This window comes from Gallinula chloropus (assembly GCF_964237585.1).
Source record: "Gallinula chloropus genome assembly, chromosome: 15".
NCBI lineage: Eukaryota > Metazoa > Chordata > Aves > Gruiformes > Rallidae > Gallinula > Gallinula chloropus.
Genome location: NC_140100.1, coordinates 7706429 through 7731283, shown reverse-complemented (window position 1 = coordinate 7731283; position 24855 = coordinate 7706429). Strand labels below are relative to the sequence as shown.

At 46.0% G+C, this 24855-nt stretch overlaps 1 protein-coding gene across 1 annotated transcript; it reads right to left on the bottom strand.

The window, feature by feature from the left end:
• Positions 1-1825: 1825 nt before the first annotated feature.
• SNX8 (sorting nexin 8) lies at positions 1826-20342 on the bottom strand (the record flags this gene model as incomplete). Its single annotated transcript, XM_084271213.1, has 11 exons — positions 20279-20342; positions 12542-12732; positions 10457-10574; positions 7477-7598; positions 7045-7125; positions 5937-6097; positions 5389-5521; positions 4185-4253; positions 3201-3350; positions 2645-2794; positions 1826-1939 (listed from the first exon to the last, which is right to left on the bottom strand). The coding sequence occupies exons 1-11, from the start codon at positions 20325-20327 to the stop codon at positions 1826-1828; spliced, it is 1338 nt and encodes a 445-aa protein (XP_084127339.1). The 5' UTR covers positions 20328-20342.
• Between the last annotated feature and the right edge of the window lie 4513 nt (positions 20343-24855).

Below are 24855 nucleotides of genomic sequence, written 5' to 3'. Positions count from 1 at the left end.
CGAGAGAGAGTTAACATTCCAGTTGCTATAACAAGCTCTTAATGACACATTCTGAGCAAGGTTGTTAAAAAGACTCTACACTCTCCTCAAGGCCCAGCACCCATGTGAACTGCACTTTGAAGGGTGCACGCAATGGTTATGCCAGTCTCATGAAAACAGGCAGAACGCTTCTCTTGTGCTTCTCCTCTCTCTACCTGAAGAAACCAGCCCTGGACTAAGAAGAACTTCATGTTTAATTGAATTTTCTAAATTAAAAACAGAAAGGAAAAAAAAAGCTTTAATTATTGGAGGATTTAAATATATTTCCTGCTACCGGGGAAGTTCCCCAGTGGGAAAATACTGTAATGGTTCCAGTTTGACAGCAAGCCCTCACCCGTTAACGTGGTTCCTTTTTACCTACTCCAAGAAAATACTAAGCAGCCAAGTCTCAAATTCCCCTTTGGCAGCTATTTTGGCCCCAGAGAAGTTTGGGTCAGGGCAGTCCTCTTCACAGAGTTTAGCTGCATACGTTTGCAGTTTCTTCACTTTCCAGTTTCTCTGGATGATAAAGCACCATTTCCCTAAGGGAACGGGACATGGAAGTTCTCCTCTCCCTGGCCTCTGCCTCACAAGGGACAGTCACCAGAGTTACAAAGTGAACCACAGAGGACGTTTAGTCCCTTCATCACAATCACAAATTGTGCTGAAAATCCCATTACCAAGGGTTGTGCTTTTTTAAAAGAAAAATGGGGAACTGACACTTAATTTTCTTTTCTTCATGGACACACTCCAATGTTACCCAGAACCAGGAGAAAAGAAAAAAAAAAAAAAAACCCAGTAACTTCCTGATAAATACTATTTTCTTGCTAACAAATTTAATCAAAACTGAGTCCCAACCTGCTGGCATAACAGGATACTTCATCCAGTATTAGACCAAAGAAACCTTTGGGTCAGCAGCTCTCCAACAGTCCTAAACAGCGACTTGACTGCTGGACGTCAGAACCTCCAGAACAAAGGAGTTCCCATGTGGCTGTTCCACTTGTACAGTACGAGCAGTTTACAATCCAGGAGTGTTTTATTCAATTATTTTCTCATTTATGCCAGGCAAACTCAGAGGAGTTCCTGAACCCAGTCATCTTTGGCCCCAAACTGAGAAATCCGAGCGAGTCCCTAGGCTGCCCTGCACCCCTGACCTGAAGCACAGGGGAAGCCAGGCTGCCCAGCCTGTTCCACAGCAGCACTGCCCCTCGCCCAGCTGGGTCACCCAGTCCCACCACTTCGTCCACGTACTCTGCACTAAGGTCTAGCAGTAAGGAATCAAATCCTGACACCTATCAATGGGATGGGGGACAGCTTGCAGCTTTCCTTATGCCCAGATGCCCCTAACACAGGCACTATCCCCTCCCCAAAGCTTAAAAGTTAATCCATCTCTACTACAAGCACGTGCTTCAGATGTCCTGTTCACCTCAGCACTTGGGAGCTATGCAGAGACGTGGCAGCACGTGCCAGATAAACGTTACCGGAAGACTGTTAGTACAAGATACAGGGGTGTCAGCCACAACACGGCCCCACTCACTGCACCAGGTCACATCCTGATCCCACAGAGGGGGACAACATAGGATAATAAACACCAGCTCTGCCCCAGAGCACTTCAAAATGAAGAGATTGTCTTTATATCTGCACATTCTGCCCCACATCCAGTCTGTCTAAATCAGAGAGCAGCTCAAAGCAGCAGTATTAAGATTTAAAAAAAAAAAAAAAATCAAATAAAAAATAGCTGTTTGGAGGTAGAGGTCCCACCCCTTGGTTGATTGCACTTCTTGCTCCCTGCTAGATTCTCTGAGCATTAATTGGAGAAGAAGTTTCCCTCTGGAGGTGACAATGGTGGAGTTGGCATACTGCTAGATCCCACGAAGAGGCAGCTCAACTTCGGCTTCAATTCGTTCCAAACTTTACTCATCTGTGAGTGGAAAAGGAGAGGAGAGAAGAGACAGGACAACACATTAGATAATCAGCTCACCGTGTTAATTGTAGTATCAGAGTATTCCAAAACACAACACAAATTTGCTGAGGGATTTTGGGAAAGTCCAGGGGACCCACATTGTTCATTTTAGACTGGTGCCACAATGCAGTTCTCTGAGCATTTTACTGAGCCTGCATGGAAGGAAGATCTTCCCTTTGGAAAGGAAGGGAGCTGCAGGAGAAGAGTGCAAGAAAGCATGGAGAATGCTGAAGGTCATATTCAGGGGTTAACAAAAGGGAGCTTTGGATTTAGAGCAAAAATAAGGAAGTTGGTCCTTGTCCTATAGTTTATGTGTAGCACAACAAAACACAGAATCATCTAGCAAACACACATAGTTCATTTCAGAACAGCTGGTTATCTAACAGTTGGGTCTTCTTCAACTACCTGTAGGGTAAGGCCATCTGCAGATGAGAGAAGGAGGAAGAAAATCAAAGTAACTTGATGCAAGATGATACAGCCTTTTAGAGGGGTTAGAGGCCAGGCTTGGTCCTCACCCCAAATTGGAAAGGCCAGAGGTGACTTCATAGGAAGTAATCAAAGCGCTCAGCGGGACAGGTGGCTAGAGGAGGAAGGCCCATGGGTACAAAGGCATTCAAATTCTCATTTGTATTTTGGGAAAAAGAGTACAGTCCAAAGACTCACCTCTTTGTGACCCTGGATCTGGGAGTTGACAAAGGCCCCCAAAATGTGAGACGTGAGAGGCAGGTAGATGTGGATAAGCTGTGTCTCCTGATGCAGGCAGTACAGAGAGAAGTAATTCCGCAGCTCCATGGTCAGGATGGCGTTTTCTTGCTGAAAGGAGAAGAACTTGGTGAAATACATTGCCAGGGAGAGGGTGCCAAGGAGGTTCACTTGCAGCAGGAGAAAACAGCATTCCTCACCACACTAGCATTTCCAACCTATACAAAAACCCTAAAAAGGCAGTTTCTGGACCCATTTGGCAGGGCAGCAACTGCACTTTCCATCATGCAGACTGCCGCTTGCCACAGCTCCCGCAAACGATGCGCTGCCAAAAAGCCAGCAATAAGGCTTGAAGAAAACAAATGCATTTTCCTTGTAGCAGAGCAGGTCCTGAAGTTACCCAAAGCACAGGTTACTCTCTTGGTCTAACAGCTTTCTGCAGGTATGGCTGAGCTACAGAGCAGCACCACTACAGGAGTACAGAACCACCCCTTGCTCTCCCAGGAACCTGCCCTACCTCCACAATTCGAGACTCCAACTGCTCCACCGACTCTGGCTCTTTGTTCTGCACAGTGGCACTCATCATCTGCTTCTTCATCATGCTGTACTTATGCAACGCCCGCTGGTGCTTGTGCAATACCCCCTTCTCATGCCTTTCACACAGGTCCTTTATGGGAAAAGGGAAAAAACAGGTACTTAGTAGGAGCTAAGAGATGGCCAGCATGCCAGCCAACTACACCAGGAACACAAACATGTGGTCACACTGTGTGTAATTTCTACGCTGTGGATTTTTGTTTCTTTGTTTTCAGGAAGGTCAAAAAAAAAATAATGTTGGCAGCAAAGAATTCAAGAAACAAAAATGCCTGGAGCCAGGCCAGTGAGCTTAAGAGGCAATCTGGACATCACTTCTGCCAGCATTTCAGATCTTATCAGGCCTCTTATCTTTTATACCTTTCTCAATATTAAGTGCTGGCAATTAAGTGTAGTAAGAGCTTGCCAGTGTCCTTCTATTTCAGTCCAGGCCTGGGACTGTCAGGAGAGGCTGCCACATGCAGCTTCAGTAGATGCTTCTATGGGGAAAACATTTTTAAAAAATTTAAAAAAAACCCTGATAATCTTTGGCCAAAAGATCAGTATTAACAAAAATTTCTAACTCAACCCACGTCTGCATGAACAAACCAGTAGCCATCTAATTCACTGCTCTGACTCAAAAGCAGCCTCACTGGGGGAAAAGTCAGCTGATCCGCAGAGTTCAAGCAGTCATATTTCCAAATTCCTTGCAGGGTTGGCTGTTTGGCAAATTCTCCTCCAAGATGAGCTGGTCAGTAAGGCTGCAGAGCAGGTTACAGCCCACAGCCACTCCCCTCCCTCTGCCAGATGCCCAGCTGGCCTCTGATCTGGCCTCCCAGACAGTTTTCCATCCAGTTGGCGTTACACGCTCTAAAGAGCACAAGCTTGCTCTAAACAACTTTCTCACTGGCAGAAGAACAGCAGAGCTCACTTTATAGGACTGGAGCAAATCCAGGAAAAGGTTCAGCTTCTCCACCACATCATTCTCTTCCTGTTTACCCTAGAAAACAAGGAAAAAAGTACATTTTATGTAAGCCTGGCAAGAACTGACATAACAGCTCTTCACACCCGCGTGAGGCCAGGCAGGCTCTCTGCTGTGTTCTCCAGGGAACATCCACGCTTACACAACTGCATCGAAAAATCTTTCAGATGGCATTGGAGTGCTCAGTCTTCAGAATGCAGAACAAAGACCTGACTGGGGCTTTTCCATTTGACTGACCATGGTAAGAGGAGTTAGTTTCAGAGTCCTGAGTGTCAGTCCTTTCAGCTCGCTCTGCCTGTAACTCCTTGTTCTTGCAGATTTCCCCAATCTTTCATCTCTCCTTCTTACAAAGACAACTAATCCATTCAAGCTATAAATACCTGCCTGCTCTCCACAGCAGCTCATGCATCAGGAGGAGGAGATGAGACTCTAAGCCAAATTTCACTGCTTGGTGGTTTTTTTTTTTTTATTTTACTAAATACTGCCTTTTCTTCCTGTAGCAATAAGAGCTCTCTGGAGCATAAACTCCGAAGAAGAGCTGGTGTGACTGATCTATAAAAGCATGCTGAGTATTTTAACACAATGAGATGAAGAGAAGACAAAACTATTACTTTTCCTTCCCAGGCTGTCAGGTTCTCACATTATTCTAACAGTCATTATCACACTGCACACTTTCTCAGGAAGATGGCACTTCTGTCTGAATGACTCTCATGTAATGTTTAAGTACATGAATGTCAAAACTTGATTCAAAAATAAGTTCTTCTGGATTCTTTGCAGCAGATTAATGAGATAGAATACAGGACTTTTGGACAGCTCAGTATAGCAGTACAGCTTAACATGTCCAATAACTACTTAAAATGAAAGAAAGCAAGCTTTTTCCTTCCTTTCCCTTGCCCAATATACACACACCCCCCACCTAAATAGCACACAGGTTTTTCATCCAAGCTTGACCAAGCAGGTTAGTAGTTGAAGGTGTGAGATTGCACTACAATATCCCTGTCCTGGGTCCTGTCCCTCAACTCTTTAAGTGTCTGTGTCCACAGACCTCATGATTGAAGATAAAACTTCAGGCAGCAAAACAGCTCCTTCATTTCACAAAAAAGGAAAAGAAAATAAAATCAATAATAATAAAAAAAAAAAAGTCAAAACTTACCTGCTGCACAGCCTTATCTGCCAGCAGCGCAAATTCAACAGACAGACCCTTCAGGGCTTGTTTCAGAGTCCCCCACGTGCTGTTATTCAAAGCAGCCCAAGAAGGAAGAGGTGTAGTGTCTGAGCCCAAAGCACTAGGAGGAGATAAGTAGTAGTCAAATCTAGGAGACACATTCCACTAAGTAGATACACATATTTGCAGAGAGCAGTTCAGAGTTCCAAATCTGTCTCAACAGCTCGCAGTGCCGAGCTACTACTGCCCAAGCACAAACACAGAGCTGTGGGAAGGCTACTAGGGAAAGAGATGATAAAATGAGTACTTTAGTGTCAAGGTATTTGTGTTTTCTCTTACTCTATGGAATAAAAACATAGCAGAAAGCACGTGTTTTCTTCTTCTATAACAGGAAAAACGTTACTATGAAGTGTTAGTATTGAAATACCCATTCTTACCAGGACCATCCATGAATGAACCTTAACAACTGTTTTGAGTTCTGGAACAACAGTACAAATGTTGATGTTACCAGTAAACCCTCTTCTCCCCAAACCTACCTTAGCTCCTTTCCAAAGATGAGGAGGTCTGAGGCATTATCAATGGCACGAGATGCTATCCTCTCCGCGCGGTCCCGAAGCTTATAAAAGCTATTATAAATATTTCTGATCAGCTCCCTGCTGGCAGCAAACTGGGCCTGTATGTCAGCTGGAAGGAAGTCCTGAGGAAACACAAGAGAGATTACTGGCAGGCAAACCAGAGGCACGCTCACGTAGGGTAACTGTAGGCACATCGTGTAGTCAGCAGAGACAGGCTTCCTCCTTGCGCTCGCTCTCTCGTGCCACGCACTAGCAACCCTGAAGAGACTAGCTTCACAGCTTCGGTGTCAGACAAACACCCCTGATTTTCAGAGGCAGAAAGAGGTTCAAACACCAGGCATTTGCAGAGTTGGCACAATCTGCAGTCCTACTATGCAATTAAAGTGGTAGTTGTGAGGTTTCAAGCTCAGAGGTTCTGATCTGATGGACTAGTAACGGCCAACCCAGCAAAGTCACACATGTACTGAAAGTTCAGCCCTGTTTGGTCTGTGCATCACTGATAAAAGCCTGCATTAAGCTCCATTTGCAAAGTCTTCTGCTGGCACTGCAGGAACCTGAACAACTTGCTTAAAATTGCTCAACAAACAGCATGAATGTGCATTTAAAACTCACCCCAGTACTAATCACTGGGATAAACAGCTTTATGGAGAACCTGTAACAAACTTCTCTAACAGTCCAAATTACTCTCCCATAGGGGAGGGTGACAGAATAAGGGCATGAACACAGGGGGAAGACATTAATCTAGGTGTTAGCTTTTGAATTGTGCAGTGTGGCATTTGTTTATTATGCAAGTATGAGTAATTACCAAGAAACATGTTCTGAGCAGGATTAATTGTTTAATCTTTATCATATTCATGAACCACATTTAACTAGAAATAACAGGCCCTTAAGAATCAAATACTTATTTGATCTTTCTGATAAAATTACGAGTTTAAAAGTCCTTCAAACTCTGGAAACAACTCTCTTCTTTCTATAGTCTCCACTGCTCAACAAATGCCATCATCGATCAACCTGGAGAAGAGAACCATTTAAACCAGAATAACATATCACAAGAAATTCATATGCATACCTTGGCCTGGGTAGCAAATCTGCAGGTCATGAATTCATCTCCTACTCCCTGGACCAACTCTCTTAGCTTATTCTGTACATCCTGGAGAAGATAAAGAATCAAATGAGCATGGAAGGGACAGGCAGCTCACACAGGTCTCAAATACACTGCAACAGTAAGGCACAATTTAGCAGATACAGCTTTACCCAGGTTAGGTTTAACTTCAGGAGAAGCACAACGTGTATTCCTGTAAGAACAGTAATCATTTTCAGAATACTGTACTCCTGGCATTGAGTGAAATTACCTGCCAGCTGTAGAAATACCTACTGAGAGAAAATTCTCCTCATCCCTGGAGCAACAACTGGTATGTCAAAAGCAACCCTGAACTCTGGGCGCAGTGAAGCAAGGACAGAAAGATATGCAAACTCAAGCCCATTGCTAACAAGTACTCACTGAGCCACTGAAGGACAGGAAGAGTTTCAAGAGCACATCTTCTGAGAAAGGGGGGTGTCGAGCCACCAGGTTTATGAAACGCTTCAGCGCTCTCCTTCTAGATTCAATGAATTCTCGATCAGCTACAGGAAGAGACATTACATTTCAATTAATCACACAGAGCTGCTGAGAAAGAAAACAAAGAAAGCCCTCAGCACAGTAATTTCTTAGGGCTTATAACCCTTGTAAAGCACAACAACAAAGAGCAAGTACCTGTACCCTGTCTGATCCCTAAGAGAGATCGTCTGGATTGACCAGCAGAACAAATATTCCTTCAAGTGGTTCTTTACAGCTCACTAAAATCCAGTGTGTGTGTATGAGCATATATATATATATATGTATATTTTCATAGGGTGGCTCAGGTAAGCAGCCGGAAGCCTCCCCTTACCAACCATGGGCATACACAGATTTTTCTTTCTCTGAATCGATTCCCTAGCTGGTCCCTGAAGGGAATCTCAGTCTGACTGGGACACCTGGGAAACACACCACACGCTGCTTCTTACCACCACAAAGATCACTCTGCCACTTGCAAAGCAATCACCCCACAAAAAGTTACAGGAGGTTTTGTTTACTATTCTGAAGAACCAGCTTCAGGGTGCTGGACCCTCAACAACCCTTCACACTTTTAAACCTTTGGTGGCTAGAAGAAGTATAGAGGGTTTGGTTTTCATTTGTTTGTTCAAGATCAGAGCCCATCCTTTTACATAAGATGTCAGAATGTACTTGGGAAGACCCACACAGCAATCTGCAGTACCTCCACCCAGAGTCCTTACTTGTCCAACAAAGTTCAGCTCATCTTCCTGCAACAGGAAGAGTTTCAGTCTGGCAATACTGCAGTAAGGCAACAAATCAAAAAATCCTGGAGTTTTTCAGGAAAGACAAAAGCTTGAAGTAAAGTAAGTTTGGAAGAAAGGAACGCAGCACAAAGCAAAGTTAAAGGAATGGAGCCTTCTGAAGTCATCTACACACTTCCTACATGATCTGCCTCTGTTTGCTGCTATCCTTCAAATGAGCAGATCTTTCTCCACCTGACAGACAGGCGAAAACAGACCATCAGGAAAATAAAGAGTGTAACTGAGTAGATGAGCATACCAAGAGAAAAAAAGCATGTAGCTTTGCCCATTTGGCTCTGGGACTAAAAGGGTTCAAAGAGTCACACATCTACACTAATCCATCAAATCCCATGTCCTGCAACTCCACTTGTCAGCCCATTAACCTGCTCAGAAACAAGAACTACTCCTTCCATTGCCTTTTTCCTGTTTCTGTTAAGACCACTTACACAGCTTTTCTATACGCAGAGTCACGGGACTAAAGACAAACATCACTCTCTGCCCTAAGACAGTTTTGGGCTATAGTGGGACTGTACCCCTAGCACAGTTTGGGTACTAATCCTATCAAGTTTCTTTCCTTAGACATATGATACCTCTGGGAAGAAATGCATCGGTGAATCCCGAGAAATATCAATACACAAGCAACATGAGGAAATAACAGTGACTGACAGATTATATATATTGGTAGCTTCTTTCAGGCATCCTCTTCTCCACCAAGATTAATCAGAGAGAGTGACTTTGCTTACAGGTGTTGCACCAAGTGGAAATTCTGGAAATTCTGGCTGAGAACACTGAATCAGGTCAAATTGAACAGCTGGGTTTTCGCAACATCAAAAGACAGGGCTTCACAATTTACACCCCATCAGAAGGATATATGACCATTGAAGCTTTTCAGCACTGTTATTTTAGTTTGTTCCAGATCATTATACACCCCACTCTGCTCACTGTTTAAACAGTTCCTCTTCACTGCAGCAATGCATAATGCTCCTGGAGTCAAATCAATTATTTATTGAAACACGTTGAGCTTAGCAGCACGGGCAGGAGACAAGACAGTGAAAAGCTTGTTCTTTTGCAGGTAAAGTAGAAAACAAGACAGGATTTTATACAGTTATACAACAATTGAAATAATGAAAGTTTAAAACTAGTGCCAATATTTCAGATTAGCAAAAGAATGCACCTGAAGGAGCTTTGATATGCTTTCCATCTTGGGATACGCCTTCAGTTTATATTCTAACAGCTAAAATAAACTTGAATGAACTGACACTGATTCCAGCCTTGGTTTTGAATTTCTGCTTATCCTCTTTAGAACAGGAAAAAAGAAGGGTGATAGCTACTTTAAGGCAGTTGGTTTATCTGCCAGAAAGACACCTTTCTGTACATAAACATAGAAAGTATAATTACCACTGCCTGCACCATCAGGTTTCCATGCAAGGCAGTCCTGTAATAGTTAACACCACTATGTTTGCCAGTCCTTTTTAGGGGTGTATGAGGACACAACCCTACACTAAATCAACAGGATCAAGTATGGTCTCACCAAAGAAGCAATTTTACTGGTTTTATGCCATCAGCTCCTCTGCAGGTTTAACCCTCCTAATATAAGTTATTTATTTTTTTAAAATCTTTATTCTTCTCTTGCTACAGAAAAAGCAATGTGGTTTCCATAAATCTCTTCTATTCAGAACACTTCACAAAACAGCTCAAAACAATGCACACTACAGCTGGTCAACAGTATGGTAGCAATTCTGCACTGACAGCAGCACCACAGCACTCACCATCATAACCTATTTTCCTAAAATCAGTAGCCATAACTCTGCCTTCTCGTGTGTAGAATCACACCTCAAATCTTACCTGAAAAGTCATCAGCTACCATAGCTCCATGGAAAAAAAAAGAAAAAAAAGAGAAAAGCACACTGAAATTTTGTATTAGCACTTTACATACAGAGCATTTCTAGGGCGGTGATAATTCACACCTCCAAACTGCATATTATAGCCTCAGAGCTGTTTTCTGAGCCAAGCAGAAACAAAGACTTTTTAAACATTTATTTTCAACAGTATCATCTGGATCATGCATGCACTGTGACCCCTCCAGTCAAAAGGCAAACCCAGTTTACCTCCCAGCATCCTCTTTGGTGGAAGTGCTGGCACCATACGATACGGGAACTTCTGCAGCAGCATCTCATGGAACACCACAAAGTCGTTGTATCGCCTATAGACTGAGCATTTGAATCTCTGCAACAGAGGAAGGAGGGAAAATACAGACCATTACACAGGCTGGGCAATCAGCAGCATTTCCATATTTGTTTTTTTACTATCCTCTGCACTGAAAAGTAAAGGAATAAAAAGAAATCACACGCAGAGACTGCAGAAACAACTTTTATTTCTGATCTTCAGAGGCCTTGTGCTGAGAAAGGGGGAGAAAAGCCTCCAAAGTCAGCCACCTTTTGATTATGAATAAAGATGGCATTCTTCTACCCATAGCCCTTCCAAGAATAAGACTTACAGTTAAAAACGTAAGTCAGATTCCATTTACACACAAGATGAAAGGGACTATGAAATAGAGAGGAAGAGGTTTCCCAAGGAATTACAATTATCCCTAAATCCACCATGGTTCCTTATCATTACCACCTCAAACTCTCTGATCTTCCAAATCAGACAGAACATTTAGAAACAACGCAACCCTCTAAGTGCTCGAGAGCTCTTTTCTTCAAGTACCACAAGTCCCTGAGCACTGGCTCTTAGGAACTTTCTCTAAATCAGTGTCTAAATCCAGTGGTGACAAAACAGTCTTAGACTTGTTAAGTACTAGCCCAAACGAAAGAGAGACCTTTCATGGATGTTACATCTATAAATAAGGATTGACTGCTTTAAACCCTAGTTCTTCACCCCACATTTCAGATGACTATGTAGGAGAAGACAAAGAAACTGTTTTTTCACCCCAAAAGGAGGTAGCTAGCAGTTAGAACAAGACACTTAGGAGGCAGAAATCCCTTAACAATAATAAATAAATAATCCACACACAATTATTACAGATTGAACCACTGGAGCACTGAACCACAGACTACACAACACTATACCTGTTCTCACTACATCTGCCATGCACATCATCAGCTGCTCACTGTGGTACAGTTTTCAGAACCAAAGCACTGAGGTACACACCTGGAGCAACAGGGACACAGCCCCTGGGGCTCTGTCTGCCTTCAAATCTGATGGCAATTTGTGCTGCAGAGTTAGGTGAAGCTCAAGGCCCACCTTTGTTTTGAGCAGGTACCGTTCTGCAGCTACAACCATAGAAGAGATGACAGCAAGTGAAAAGTGCAACTGAAAGGACTCAGCGTTGAGTTACTAAATTTGAAACCTAGAGAGACCACCGGGGTGACTCAGTCCTGTGCCCTGAAACCACAGGCAGAAACGAACAGGAAGGCCCCAGAAACGTTCACAGCATCTGTCCCCCTCACAAGGGCCTATGACAAACTTAGGGACATCAATCTAAAACACCCAACATCACTACAGGCAGGCGATCCAAGTGCTTCTCTGAACACATACAACAGTGACTACAACAGCTTTGAGCACTGCCCAATAGCTGATGTTTTGGTGGCCTGGGAGATGTAAATTGCTCATCCTCTGCTTTGAAGAGGACAGATTTCCTTCTTGAAAAAACACACACAGAAGCTACTGGAAAGCTCTTTCACTAACTGTTCCATAAATAGGAAAAGATCTATCATCTTCAATCTTCTCTTACACCAAGAGCAGAACCTACAGGTCAGGACTGGGGCAAGTAAACTGGAAGTGGCCTAGACTGCAGAAGGCTTTGCAGTACCTTTTCTGTTTATAAAGGATTTTAGTTTAGCACTGCCAACAGGATTTCTTCACTAGCTCAAAAGTTTGCAAAATCCAGTCGCCTACATCAATCTGTGATGAAAATATTTAGTTTTCAATGTTATGTGTTTGTTTTTGTACAGAGCTCAGGTTCCAAGCCAGTAAACCAGCAAACCGTCCCTCAGACCTCTGTTAGAAAATGCTACATACTGCAGACACCCAGGACGAGAAAGCTGCATTTAAAGCAAGCCCATACAACTGGCCTCCTCAAAACCAGCATCACCCAACACCTCCATCAGATCAGAGAGGACTGATAGCACCTGCACAGCCCTTCTTAAGAGGACACATTCTTGCCAAGACCAACACTTGTTCAACATTACCTTACTGGAAACCTCGTACTCCACATGTTTCAGAAAAAGGCCCTTCTTCTCAGGTATAAGCTCCACCTGCACACAATCCTTGCTCAATAGTTCTTGCAGGGTGTGGGAAAGCAGCAGTGGATTTCCCTGGGGCGCCTGCATCAGAAACTGTTCCGGTTCCCTCGGTTCATTTACTGGAGGCTTTGCCAAATCTAAAAGACAAAAAAGGGAAAACAGTCCAGTAGACCTGATAAGATAAAGCAAAAGAAGCAACCTTAAAAAATATCCCGTTCCCTCACTCGGTGCTCCCACAGTGGTGCAACACAACAGTCAGGCCACTCCCCCAGGAGGCTATGCCTCTTCCCACACGTTCAAGACATCGGTACCTCCCTCTTCACAACACCCAGGAGCACCACCAATTATACCGACTCAGAAAGACATCTCTACTAAGCAAAAGAAGAATCACAGGCCAAATTTGTTCCGTGAATCAGCTAAGAGGCCTGCATTTCCTGTCTGTCCAGCTCCCACCACAGCAGGATCTGCCAAAGTGAACAAATCCCTAGCTCAGCACTTTTGGATCCTGCTTAGAACAACTCATGGAAGGAAAGAAAAATCTGTTATTTTACTGCGCTGCAGAAATTCAGTACATTAATTTTACATGTCATTACAAAGGAAGGAGACACTTCATTTGACATCATTTTATTAAACTCCATGACAGTCTGCCAGAGTGGGCATGAATTAGAGTAATTTACTATGTCAATACGCTTAAATTCAGGAGATGGGGAAAAAGGTTCTTAACAAGGGCCACCAACCCGACCATTCCTCAATCCCAGCAAGCTCTGGTCACGTTTTTCAGGTTTCCCTATTCCACTGCTTGTTCCTAAAATCCAAACAGCTCTGTAGAGTGAATTCCAACATAGCTGGACAGCTTTGGCTTCTAAACTGATTCTCAGCCAGATGGAAAAATGAGGAAGATGGCTCTTCAGAATACAGCCCTGGAGGACAAACCACATCAAGGGGTGACAGACGATGATTCAGAGTGCTCTCTTATCGAAGAGCTGACTGCAGCCCATTATCTCAACTTGACTCTATAACTAGACATCTTACACGACTGCAAGCAAGCTCTCTTACAAAGCAAGTGGAACTCACTGAAGAAAAGTTACCAAGAAAAGCTGGGCAGTATTAATCATCCCTTCCTTGCTAGTGTGAAAAAGTTACACCCATTCTTAAATGCATCCAAACTTCTGGCAGCACAGAAAGACAGTAACGCCACAGAAGCAAGAACTGCTTCAGGAACCTTTGATGCTTAAGTTCAAAAAGTTGATAACTGTGTAAAACATTAACTCAGGAAGGTAAGAACTCATATCCTTAACTTAAAAGCCCTGACCTCCTCTGATAAGCATTTCTCACCTGTTCCTTCATATGCTTTAGGCCCTGATAAATGGGAAAAACAGGTAACCTCTGATTCCTCAGATACCGAGCTTCAGAACAGACACTTCGTTCTGTTCTATAAAAGGGCTTAAGGAAACCACACCAAATCCAGGACAAATGACCTTATCCCACATGTCTCATCAGGCTTCAGATTCCTGCTAATGTGACTCAGATGCAAGTCTTAACACCTCTGCTTTAGCAGGTTAATGTATCACCTACTAACCCCACCTATGTTGCACCTTGTAAAAAGTTCCAGTTACCTGCCAGAAATCTGTGCTAAGATAACACAGGCTCATTCAGCATTGACAGGGGTTACTGCTGGATGAAGTGATAACCTATTTGTATGATAGATGCTGAACAGAGAAGGAAAGGAGGAAAGAAAATTCAGAATACAGACAGCGAGGCAGCAGATTTTCTAGCATAGGAAAAGCCTTGCCCACCTGACCCTTTGTGGGGCAGCGAGGTGTAATACACCAAACACACACACTGAAAGAACCATGGAAAGCAAGAGGGAGCCTCACCCCCCAGAGCAGCGGATCTCTGAGTGCACACCCTTGTAATTCCTGGTTTTAATTGCTCAAGACTCATGGGTGAAATAAAACATGACACAGGAGATGTTATTCCTCCGCTGCACACACAGAATTCCACAGTGCTCAGTGTGCTAAGCCAGTGCCTCACATGTCAGAGGCAGTGGCTGCAAGCTAGCCTCCCATAGAGGGGCCAGCCAAAAGGCAGCCCACCTACTTCCCCTAAAGCACTGCAATCCGTACAAATACATCACCCCTGCCTACTGAATCGCTCTCCCTGCCAGCCTGTGAACACAGCAGGACCTCCATGGCACAAACTGCTCCCCAAGTGGGACTCAGCACTGTCTGCCAAGCTACTGAAACTCCCAGAGGCAAAACACAGGTACCAGAAGAAAAGATTTATAGGATGAATCACGAATCCTTCAGTATTTCGTCTGTGAGAGCTGGAACCTGCTGCACAATCAGCCAAACAGATGTCAAGGAGGACGCTTGGATTCTTCACAGTGATCTGAACTCAGGTTATCCCCCCAAGACAACTACAGAGTGAAGCCCCATAGGGAGATCTAGACAAGACTCAGCAATCCCTTGCACAACTCAGTCACGCCGCTCCTTTCATTTGTAATACTTCACCAGTTTTCATCAAGCTGCTCCCTCAACCTGCCTTCTAAATTCACCTACGGGAGAAACCTTCTCTTTATCAGCAGTTCACACACTTGGCTCTTCCTGAAATATTCTGTAGCTTCTTTAGATCTCCACCTTGTCTGAATGTGTGAAATCGTACAAATCAGACAACCATATAAACAAGTTTGAGCAATTACTGTTTAATTAATAATCTCAAGCGTTCTCCCTATCAACAAGACAGCTACTCAGGGTGAATTTACACCCTCAAACAGTGGCTTGAGAACGCAATAAGATGCCTTTGGAGCAGCTGTTTACCTGTTTTAGGACACGCTTATCACAGCATTAACACTAACCCTGCAAATCAATATACACCAAAGCTATTGTACAGCCCATTTTTCATTCTACTTACTAAAGAGTCGATTCAGCAACAGCCTGAAGAGCCCCGGCCAGGAATGGTGGATAATAAGGGGAACTCATTGGTATGAGCTCCTGTGTTTAACCAGTAAAAGGATTTACACGCCTTGTAACAAACCACTTAGCGCTTCCCATCACGCACTCTCTGCTGGGGAACAGCTAATTCAGAAAACGTGGCAAAGTTTATGTAGGTAGAGCAGCAAGGGAGCACAGAAAGGAGGTAGGGAACAGCCCTCCTGCCCAAGCACAGGGGAGCAGACAAAATAAGGATCAGCTTTTTGTGCAAGCTAGCCTTCTGCTGCAGCTGCTTCTCAATCTGGTGTCAATAAGATACCAGGAAGCAGCCTGGTAGAGCTGAGAAGGATTCAATATGAAAGTCGAAGAGGATACATGGATGCATGCATACGCAAGCAGGCAGGCAACAAGATGACAAGAGATAGGAGTTGGGAGAAGCATTCAAAGAATGGCCTGGGTTTTGTTTGGTTGTAGAGGAGAGTAAAGCTATGAAAACACTGCAATTCTTATTAGCTTTCTTGTTTTTCTACCAAGTCAGGGGTAGCCTTTGGACTGAAAGGAGTTGTGAAACCCAGAGAACTGCTAAAACAGAAAGAGTTCACTACTCCATCACACATCCCGTGTTTAGTCAGCACCCGATGCCTTATCGCTCCCATTCATACACCCAGCTGCAGCCACTCCGCAGGGCTCCTTCACGCGCTTACGAAACCCAAAGCAGAGTTCCAAGTGTGTGCTTAGCTGCACAGGGGTTTCACACGTGAGCCAGCACACAGAGAGAGGCAGTGCAAGGGCTGGAAGCACAGGTGGGAAATCACAACACAGATCTCCCTTCCCTATTTAAGTTTCACCACGCAGATGTGGAGAGTTGGGCTCTGTTTTACAGACAGCTGCTATTAAGAACTCTTCTTCCATTGGGGTGCTCATCAGTTACATTTATTAGCAAAGCCTTTAGGAAAAAGGAAGCTGAGATTAGTTCTGCATCACCCCAGGACGTGGCTTTTCCTGGGAGTCAGGCCCCCTCTGCTCTGCAACACAGGGGATACAAGAACTGGTTATTTTTGTGCAGACACCTCAGGTTTCTCCCTGGCAAAAGGGAGGGCTCCACTACAAACCCCAGAGCCCGGAATATGAAAGCAGCAGCGTAAATAGAATTCATCAGCATTTCCCTTTCCTTTCTGTCTTCTCATGAAAAGCCTCAGGAATTGTGGAAATGCCTTTCCCCTTTATTGTGTCAAACATTCCTCCATAATTCCAGATTTCAGTGTCCACATCAACCCCTCGGAAAGCCAGCAGAGATTTCAACCACTACTTCAAATGGATTCCCTTCCTTGCCTATTATTTTAATAAATTCTTACATAATTTGAAATCCCCTAAAAGCAAGAAAAGAAGAAGTACCACAAAAAAAAAAAAAAAAGGCAAACAAAACTTTCTCCTTATTAAAGGCTCTACATGTTTTTTGAGACAATTCCCTGCAACTTGTTTGGGTGTTTTAAGGAATTTAAACCCCTGCAATTCTTAGTTACAAAGCAGCAATGATAACATACACAGATGTAGGCTCAACTCTGTATTTCTTATCAGGTGCAAGGAAAGTAATCATATTCAGCTTCACTCTATTGAAGGGATGGTGCTATAGTGTCCATCCTTCCCCCTCCCAACAATTCGGTTGTAAATATGAGCTACCCAATGCCAAAAGACAAGCTAAATAACACACTATCATAAAATTAGATGCTGAAAAACAGGCTCTAACGTTTTGGTTTTCTTTTAAAAATAATTTTTAAATCACCACAGTTTTCTCAGTGCAGATGTCAAAAGTGTATCATGTACTAACTGGTCTGGGTTTTTGAGGCTACCTAAGCATTATTTAATAACAATTAAAAAGTACCAGCATTTCTCCATTCCCCAACAGCTGTAGGTCACTGCTTCTCCAAACATTGCCATCACATATTACAGCAGCCACAAAAACCCAACATCAGGTTACCTCTTTCCAACCTTACATAGTAAATCTGTGTGACAGAACTAAGTTTAAACCTAGCACCCTGTTCTTTTACCTGTGCTTTCAGACCATCAGCTGATTAACTGACTTCCCAAATCTAGGAATACATTCCATTCACAAGTCAGCCACGGAGCCATAGTCCCAAGCTGTAGCAAACACAGTAAAGTGAGATGGAGCTGCACACATTGAAGAAATAACAGGATTAGGGCAGAAAAGCCCATTGAGGAATGTTCCCAATGGCTACAGAAGTCAAGTCCTCACCAGGCAGCGTCCCAACTCACAGGGGAAGATTGCTGAACTATCATTTTTCACACCCAGATTTAACAAAGGGGTAGGAAGTGTAAAACCTCAGACCCCAAAAGGTAACCAAAACAAGCAGTAACACATACAACTGTTCTCTGGGAAACTTTTACAGGGACATTTTAGCTTAACTATAAAATTGCCAACTTTCCACAATCATCCTTCCTCACACACGTCAAGAAAACCCCACCAGGAGAAATACTTATCTCTCTGGTTTGCTTCTCATCTTCCTGGCACACTCCTTAGCCTCTCAATTACTCTGGGGAAAAGCTTCACCTTTTTATTCAAACACTACAAAAATGGCACCCTGCTCCACACACTGCGGTCTCACAATGGTCTTTTTAGAGTGGGAAAAAGTTCCTCCGCATCTCAAGCTCTGCTGAAAAGCAGTCACCAAAGCTTCCCCCCCCGTTCTGCACCAGTTCCACACACCTGTAACTCTCCATTAACCTGCACCAACCCACTAAAACTCGATCGTGGGGAAAATCTGAGCAGTTATGTTCCAATTCCACTGTACCTGGTATGGCCCTTGCTTACAAAGGCCTCCCTCCTACCAGCTGCACACACCGTTAAAGATTTACCACTAGAAGCAAAGGAGACTACTCCCTCCCCAGCCACCAGACCTGGGTCAGCTCGCTGCAATCACTCTAAAGCAGGCTCAGATGGGAGCAAGGGGAGGGGGGAGGGAAGTCAATACAAACAACTCTGCAAAACTGATTTGAATGTATTGGACATTACCCTGTTTTCTTTTTTGGCTTTATTGTACTAAAAGCACTTTTAACCCTGCAAAATAAACCAGTCAGCATTCACATGGGCTGTCACAGGTGGACAGCAAGGCTCCCTGTCAGGACTCTGTTACGCAGGAGATGTCGATACTCCTAGAATATTCCCTGACAAGTGGCTGACCTCCCAAAAAACTTACACATGGGTGTGAAACTTCCAAGGTCACAGGACCCGCATCACAACACTAGATACAGGAACATTCCTGCATCTGCAGCATTATTTTTCTGTGGCTAAGGTCATTACCTACCTTCTCTCAGTGTTCACAATGCCAAGCTTTGTCAAAGAAAGCCAAGTTTTCTAAATAAGGCTGAGCAGATCAGACAGGTACAGAAGCAATCACCATCACCGCTGCGGAAGTCAGTCAGATTGAGAACACTCAGAGACAGCTGTTTGAGCCCCACAGGGCTCCTGAAGGAGAGGGTCAATCCGTAACAGACATACCTGAACAAGCTCTCTCTTTGGTACAGTAGGACATTTTTTCCACAAAGGCTGCTGCTCAATATCCCAATATCTTACATCAGTCCTGGACAGAAATATTCCAAAATAATTTATTGATAAGCATTATCCACACCAGGAGCCTCACAAGCCTATCCAAAAGCACGCTTAGAGCCAATCTGGAATATAATCCAAGCAAACCACTTTTCCCCAGCATAAAACTTACCTACCTGCAACCTCCAGTAAGTTGTTTTTGGGGTGTTTTTTTTTAGTTCTTTCCAGAGAAAAAATTAAAATAAACCAAAAATACTACACACAAGGGAAGCAACTGCCAGTACGAACCGTTGGCCGGCTTAAGAGAACGGTATTATCCTGTTCCCCTCTAAAAGTTTCCCGCAGTTTAACCGTGACGAGCCTGTTTCTCGGGCTCAGCAGCTCCCTCCATTTCTCGCTTCGCGGCAGGCGCCGGCAGCGAGCTTCTCCATCTCGGACCGAGCTGCGCGCCCTCAGCGCTGGGAGCTGCCTCCCCCGTCCCACGCCGGAGCCGCCGTTGGCTCGGCTCGGTCGGGAGGAGACGGGGGACTCCGCCCGGCACCGGCCGCGCCAGGGGTTTGCTCAGCCGCCCCACAACTCTTTCCCCACGCCGTTGGGTCCGCTGTAGCGGGCGGGGCTGGGATCGAGCCGTCCGCGCGCCCGCGGAGGCGCCCGGCCGCCCGCCTCTCCGGAGGAAAAGTTCTGGTTCGCGCCCCGTCCCCGCGTCCAGCCCCGCTGCCGGCCGCCCTCCTGCCGAGCCGGCGGGCACTGGGACGTGACCGGCTGAGGAACGCTGCCCCCGAGCCGCCCTCCCGCTCCCGGACCGGCCGCCAACCCAACGCTCCTCCTTATTTTTCACCGAGGGGCAGAGGCCACTGTCGCAAGGGGAGGGGGAAGCCCCCGCCAACACGATGCGCACACCGCCGAGGCCCGCCCGTGGCCCGCCGACGGGGCAGCTCCCGTGTGGGCCGGGGCCAGCCCCGGGACCCGCCGCCCCGGGGGCAGAGGAGAAAGGCGATGCCTTTTTGCCTCAGGTTTTGGCGGGGGGAGCGGCCCCGACCTCACCCGGGGAGCCCTGTCACCCTCCCCCAGCCGCCAGTGGGAGGGAAGGAAGGCACCGCGGCGGCACCTCTAGGAGCCGGGGAACGGACGGCGCTGCCCCCTCGGCCCCCGCTCCAGCCCCGCGGGCACCCCGCCACCCCGTACCTGTGCCGGTGCCTGCGGGCGACTCGCCGTCCATCGCGGCAGCAGTCATGTGAGGCCGGGGCCCGGCGGCCGCCCTCCCCTTCCTCCGCAGCGCCCGCCTGTCAGCGCGGGCGGAGCGGGCGGGGAGAGGCCGCCTCCCGGGGGGCCGGGGCGTGGGGCGGCCGGGAGGCGAGGGCGGGGGGATTCGCTTGTGGTCACAGCGCGGCGGGGGACGGGACGGGGACTTGTCAAAAGTCCATGGCTTGTGTCAGCGCTTCGACCGGCAGCGCGGTGCTGGAGGCTCAAGTCTGCCGGGGACGGGGCGGCTCGGGCGCTCAGGGAGGCAAGGAGCCGTCCCTGCTGCGGGCTGGATTGCTCTCAGCGCTTCTAAACCACTTGGAGATCAGTACTAAATGTTTCCAGCATCTTAAAGTATAGAAAAAGAAGTGATGGGCTCAGGGGCTTAACAGAGGCTTTGTTCCCAAACCGAATTAATTTCTGGAGAAAGCAATAAAGGATGGGCTGTTGGGAATGCCCCGTCCCAGGCGGTTTCACTGTGTGCTACAAGTAAATAAATGGTGGGTAGTGGTAGTAAGCCAGTCCTCCCGAGCTGTATGTCCCACCTCAAGTCAGAGGAGAGACCCTGAAACAACTTTTTAGTACATTTTCTTTCCTTGAGTTACCTTTTCCATGACATTTAGTTTCTGCCACCAGTCAGGGTGTGTTTTTTACACTCTGTACGATTGATTTTTCAGATGCATTTGGATTTTTATGAAATGTCCTCGATCATAAGGAGGTATTCAGTGGTTTTCCAAGGGAAAAGTCATCGTAGGATTTTATGCCACAGGCCAGAAGGAATGTGCCAATAAAGGTAAATACGGTAGAAAGGAACATAACCTACTCAGGAAAGCACAGAAATACGAGCATCTGGAATGCAAATACACTTTCAAAAATTGCATAAAAATAAGAACTTCAGGTATGAATGCCTCTTATTTTATTAGTGATTTTTTTTTTCCTTTCCTGTACTTTATTAGTCAGGAATGATGTGGTGAACAGGTGAAAAATGTGTCATGCATTTTGCATGGTTCTCCTGAAAAGAACGAAGACAATCCTGAAAACTTCATCAACATTGAAAACAAGACACAAAAATATGTGTAAATTCTGGAGCTCCAGATTAAGATGCTATCGATCCATAACATGGCTTTATGTTTATAGTAGCCAAAGTATTGGATGCATCACTAATGTTCCTTATATTTATTAATCTCGGGAAGATAAATAATGATCTCCACTGTGTGCACAGAGAACTAAACTTGAAAATTATATAGAGAGGATTATTTGAGGTATTAAGTAATGACAATAATGGTCTCCCTTGAAACTGCTCATGCTGCTTCGAAGACATGAATGCCTTGAGTGATTCTCCTTTTCCTTCCGCCTCTCACCCCTGTGCTATTTCAGCTGAGATCCCCCACAAGCGTGGGTGCAGACTGAAGCTGTGTACAGAATTAAAAAAGCATGGCATTATTTAAGCTGAGAGGCCCTTCAAATCATGTTTATACAGCAGCCAAGTGGAGAGTTCTGCATGCTCAGCACTTCTGGGAACTAAGAGCTACACAATTTTTTTCGCCTATATGGTGGGGTTTTTTTGGAGGAAATGAATGGAGGAATCAACATGTTCTCATTTAGCTATAGATTTTTGATTGGTCTGTACTTAAGCTAATAGCATAACTATTTATTTGGTATAAATAAGGCATTCTCAACTGAGGATTGCTTTTGCAGTCCATGGGAGGAGCCTGGAGGAAAAACACTGTGAAAAATAACTCAGTTGCAGAAATAATTTCTGAACAGGCCGGAAAGATTGTGCTTGACATAAATTATCAAACCCTTCCATATTTGCTGTAAATGCAGCAAAAGCTTCCAGAAAACCTACAGCATGAAGAGACTATAATCACGAGAGAAAGAAAGTGCACGTGTCAGCAGGTTCAAAGTAACAAATGTAATGCAAAAGTACACGACCACCTGAGGCCCCAGGCTTTCAATGCATCATCCCATGCACATCCCATCAGCAGGAGATAAAATTTCATACAGAACCTAAGAGCTTGCTTACCTCTTTCAGAATTCAGTGCACCATGATACAGTCCTGTCAGCTCTGCTATTCTCAGATCACTTGCGCTCGGTAAAATTCATGAGGCGTTGCTGGTTTGCCAGATGTGTTACAAAAAAGGCATTCCTGCTAGATTTCTTTCCCCAAATTTCCCACTGATTAGGAGTTTTGCTTGTGGGGTACTTACAGGAACAGGCTCACACAGCTGGTGCCAAAATCTCTGGCTGTAAAAAAGTTGTTCCGCTCACCTTCAGATTGCTGAGTAAGGACTGGGAGACAAAGAGTAACAGTGAGATAGTAGCACAGAGGCTGAAGGGAAATTTCAGTAGGAGAAAGGAAGGGGGGAAAGAAGGAAGGAAGAGAAGATAAATCACAAGTTGCTGTAAAGTAAGGGAAAGTGCAATCAGCAGACTATGTGACAATAGGAAAGGAGGATCCAACATTTAGGTTCAGTGTTTAACCAACAAGTAGGAAGAAATGTAATATACAAAAAATGGCATACCCCAACACCACAGACAACGTGAGAGTGGAGAAACAGGGGTGAGAGAGACACCATACGTACTCCCAAACCCACGGATTGAACCGCAGCATCTTCCCCCTCACATCTGGAAAAACATACGGTTGTCATGGCAGGAGAGGCATTTTCTTTACACTTCAGCGTGTCATAGCTGCTGCAAACCAGGAAGTCGAAGTCTAGTCAACTACCACGATGTAAGGGGGGGAAAAAAACCCAAACCAGAAAGCACCAGTCATCATTTCCATTCATAAGCATCACCCATAGCTTACATCCGGAGCAGAGGCGCTCCACCAGCTGAACCAGAATGGAGTTCGGATGCCATCTTGTGACTAGCTGATAAATCACACCAATAGGGTTTCTCGGCTGCTTTCCTGAAGCATCTTAGGATTTTATCAAAACATGGAAGATACTGCAACGTAAGTTCGGGCCTGAATGTAAAATGCTACGTACGATACCCGTCCCGTTCTTCTCGTGAATGCTGGCGTTCTTAATCTGTTATGTTTTGATAATCTGGCTAAAAACGGCTGGGCTAAAGAGACCCCACCCAAAACCCTGCACAAAATGCAAGTAGTTCATCTTGTAAGTAAACAGACGAACTACTCCTCAAAAGCTATTCTATCTCTTTTCCTCTAAATCGAGGAAAGTGTCCAGAAGACCCCAGGTTCCCTTGGCTGCTTTGAATATATCTTGTTACTGTGGTTTAGTTGACACAGTGGCATTGGACAGAGGGCTGGACTTGATGACCTTTGAGGTCTTTTCCAAACTTAAAAGATTCTGTGAGTCTGTGATTCTCTGCATGTTGAAAAAACCGACACTCCCCAGGCTGCTGCACTTGCCTGAGGTGCCCTGGGCAGGAGGTGATGGTTTTACAAGAGGCCAGCTCTCTCTCTCACATGCTGGCGGCCAGCACAAGAGAAGGGAACGTCACCAGTTTGAGTCACACCAGGATTACGCAGGGGAACACGCCAGATCCCTGGAAAACACTACAGAGGGGTGTCAGTCTTGTCCTGCTGCCTGTACTGGGAGACCGCCGTGCCGAGGCGGACTCGCTGCCCCTCGGGAAGGCTTCTCCCGCTCACCGGGCTGCCGCAGCGGCGGCGTGAGGCGGCGAGCGCCGCATTTTGCCTCACGGAAAACGTTACTTAAACCCCGCAGAGGTCTTGTAGAGTTTATGGAAGACGCTCGGAAACGACGTGGCACATTCAGCCCACAGTTGGCCTGGATGCTTCTCGCTGCGAGCCGGAGAGTCACCCCCGCCGCTGGAGGTCCCGCAGGCAGCCCAAGCCCAGGGCCAGCTACTCCCGCCCGCCAGCGACCCCAGCCCGCCGTAACACCCGGCCGGGCGGGACCTTCGGGAACCGATGTGGCGACTCCCCTCGGGCCGTACCATGTGGTCCTCCCGCCCGCGAGCACAGGCGCGCCGACGTAGCACCGCGCCTGTCCCCGTCCCCCCGTCCCCCCCCCGCACGAGTTTGGTAGCACCCGCGCGGGCACCGCCAGCCTTCGGGCGAGCGCACAGTGGAAGGTTTGTAGGGGGGTGGCGAGCAGGTTTCGCGTTAGCGTGTGTTGTCCTATCACCTGCCGCCTAGCTCTGGCCAGGAAAGTTCTTTGAGCAGTGGGAAACGCTGGAAGGCTTCACTCTGCATCAGCGCAGTTAAATGCGCCGGCGCCTCCCGCTTTCCGAAAAATGGTTCGGCTCGAACCCCACCTCAGTAGAGTGGGAGGAGGCGCCATCTTGGGCTCAACCACAGCGAGGAGGGAAATAGGGGGAGCCGCGGCTGCTACGCAGTGAGAAGGAACGGCGGCCGCCACTGGCTGAGCGAGAAATAGGGCGACGAACGGGGAGGCAGGCGCTTCCGAGCAGTGCGGGGGCGGGGGGACAGAAGTGGCGGTAGATAGAAGTTACGGCCGGGCAGGGTTCTCCGTTCCCACCCCTCGCCCTGCGCTAGTTGGTCGGCGCCGTCGCGCGCAGCCCGCTGG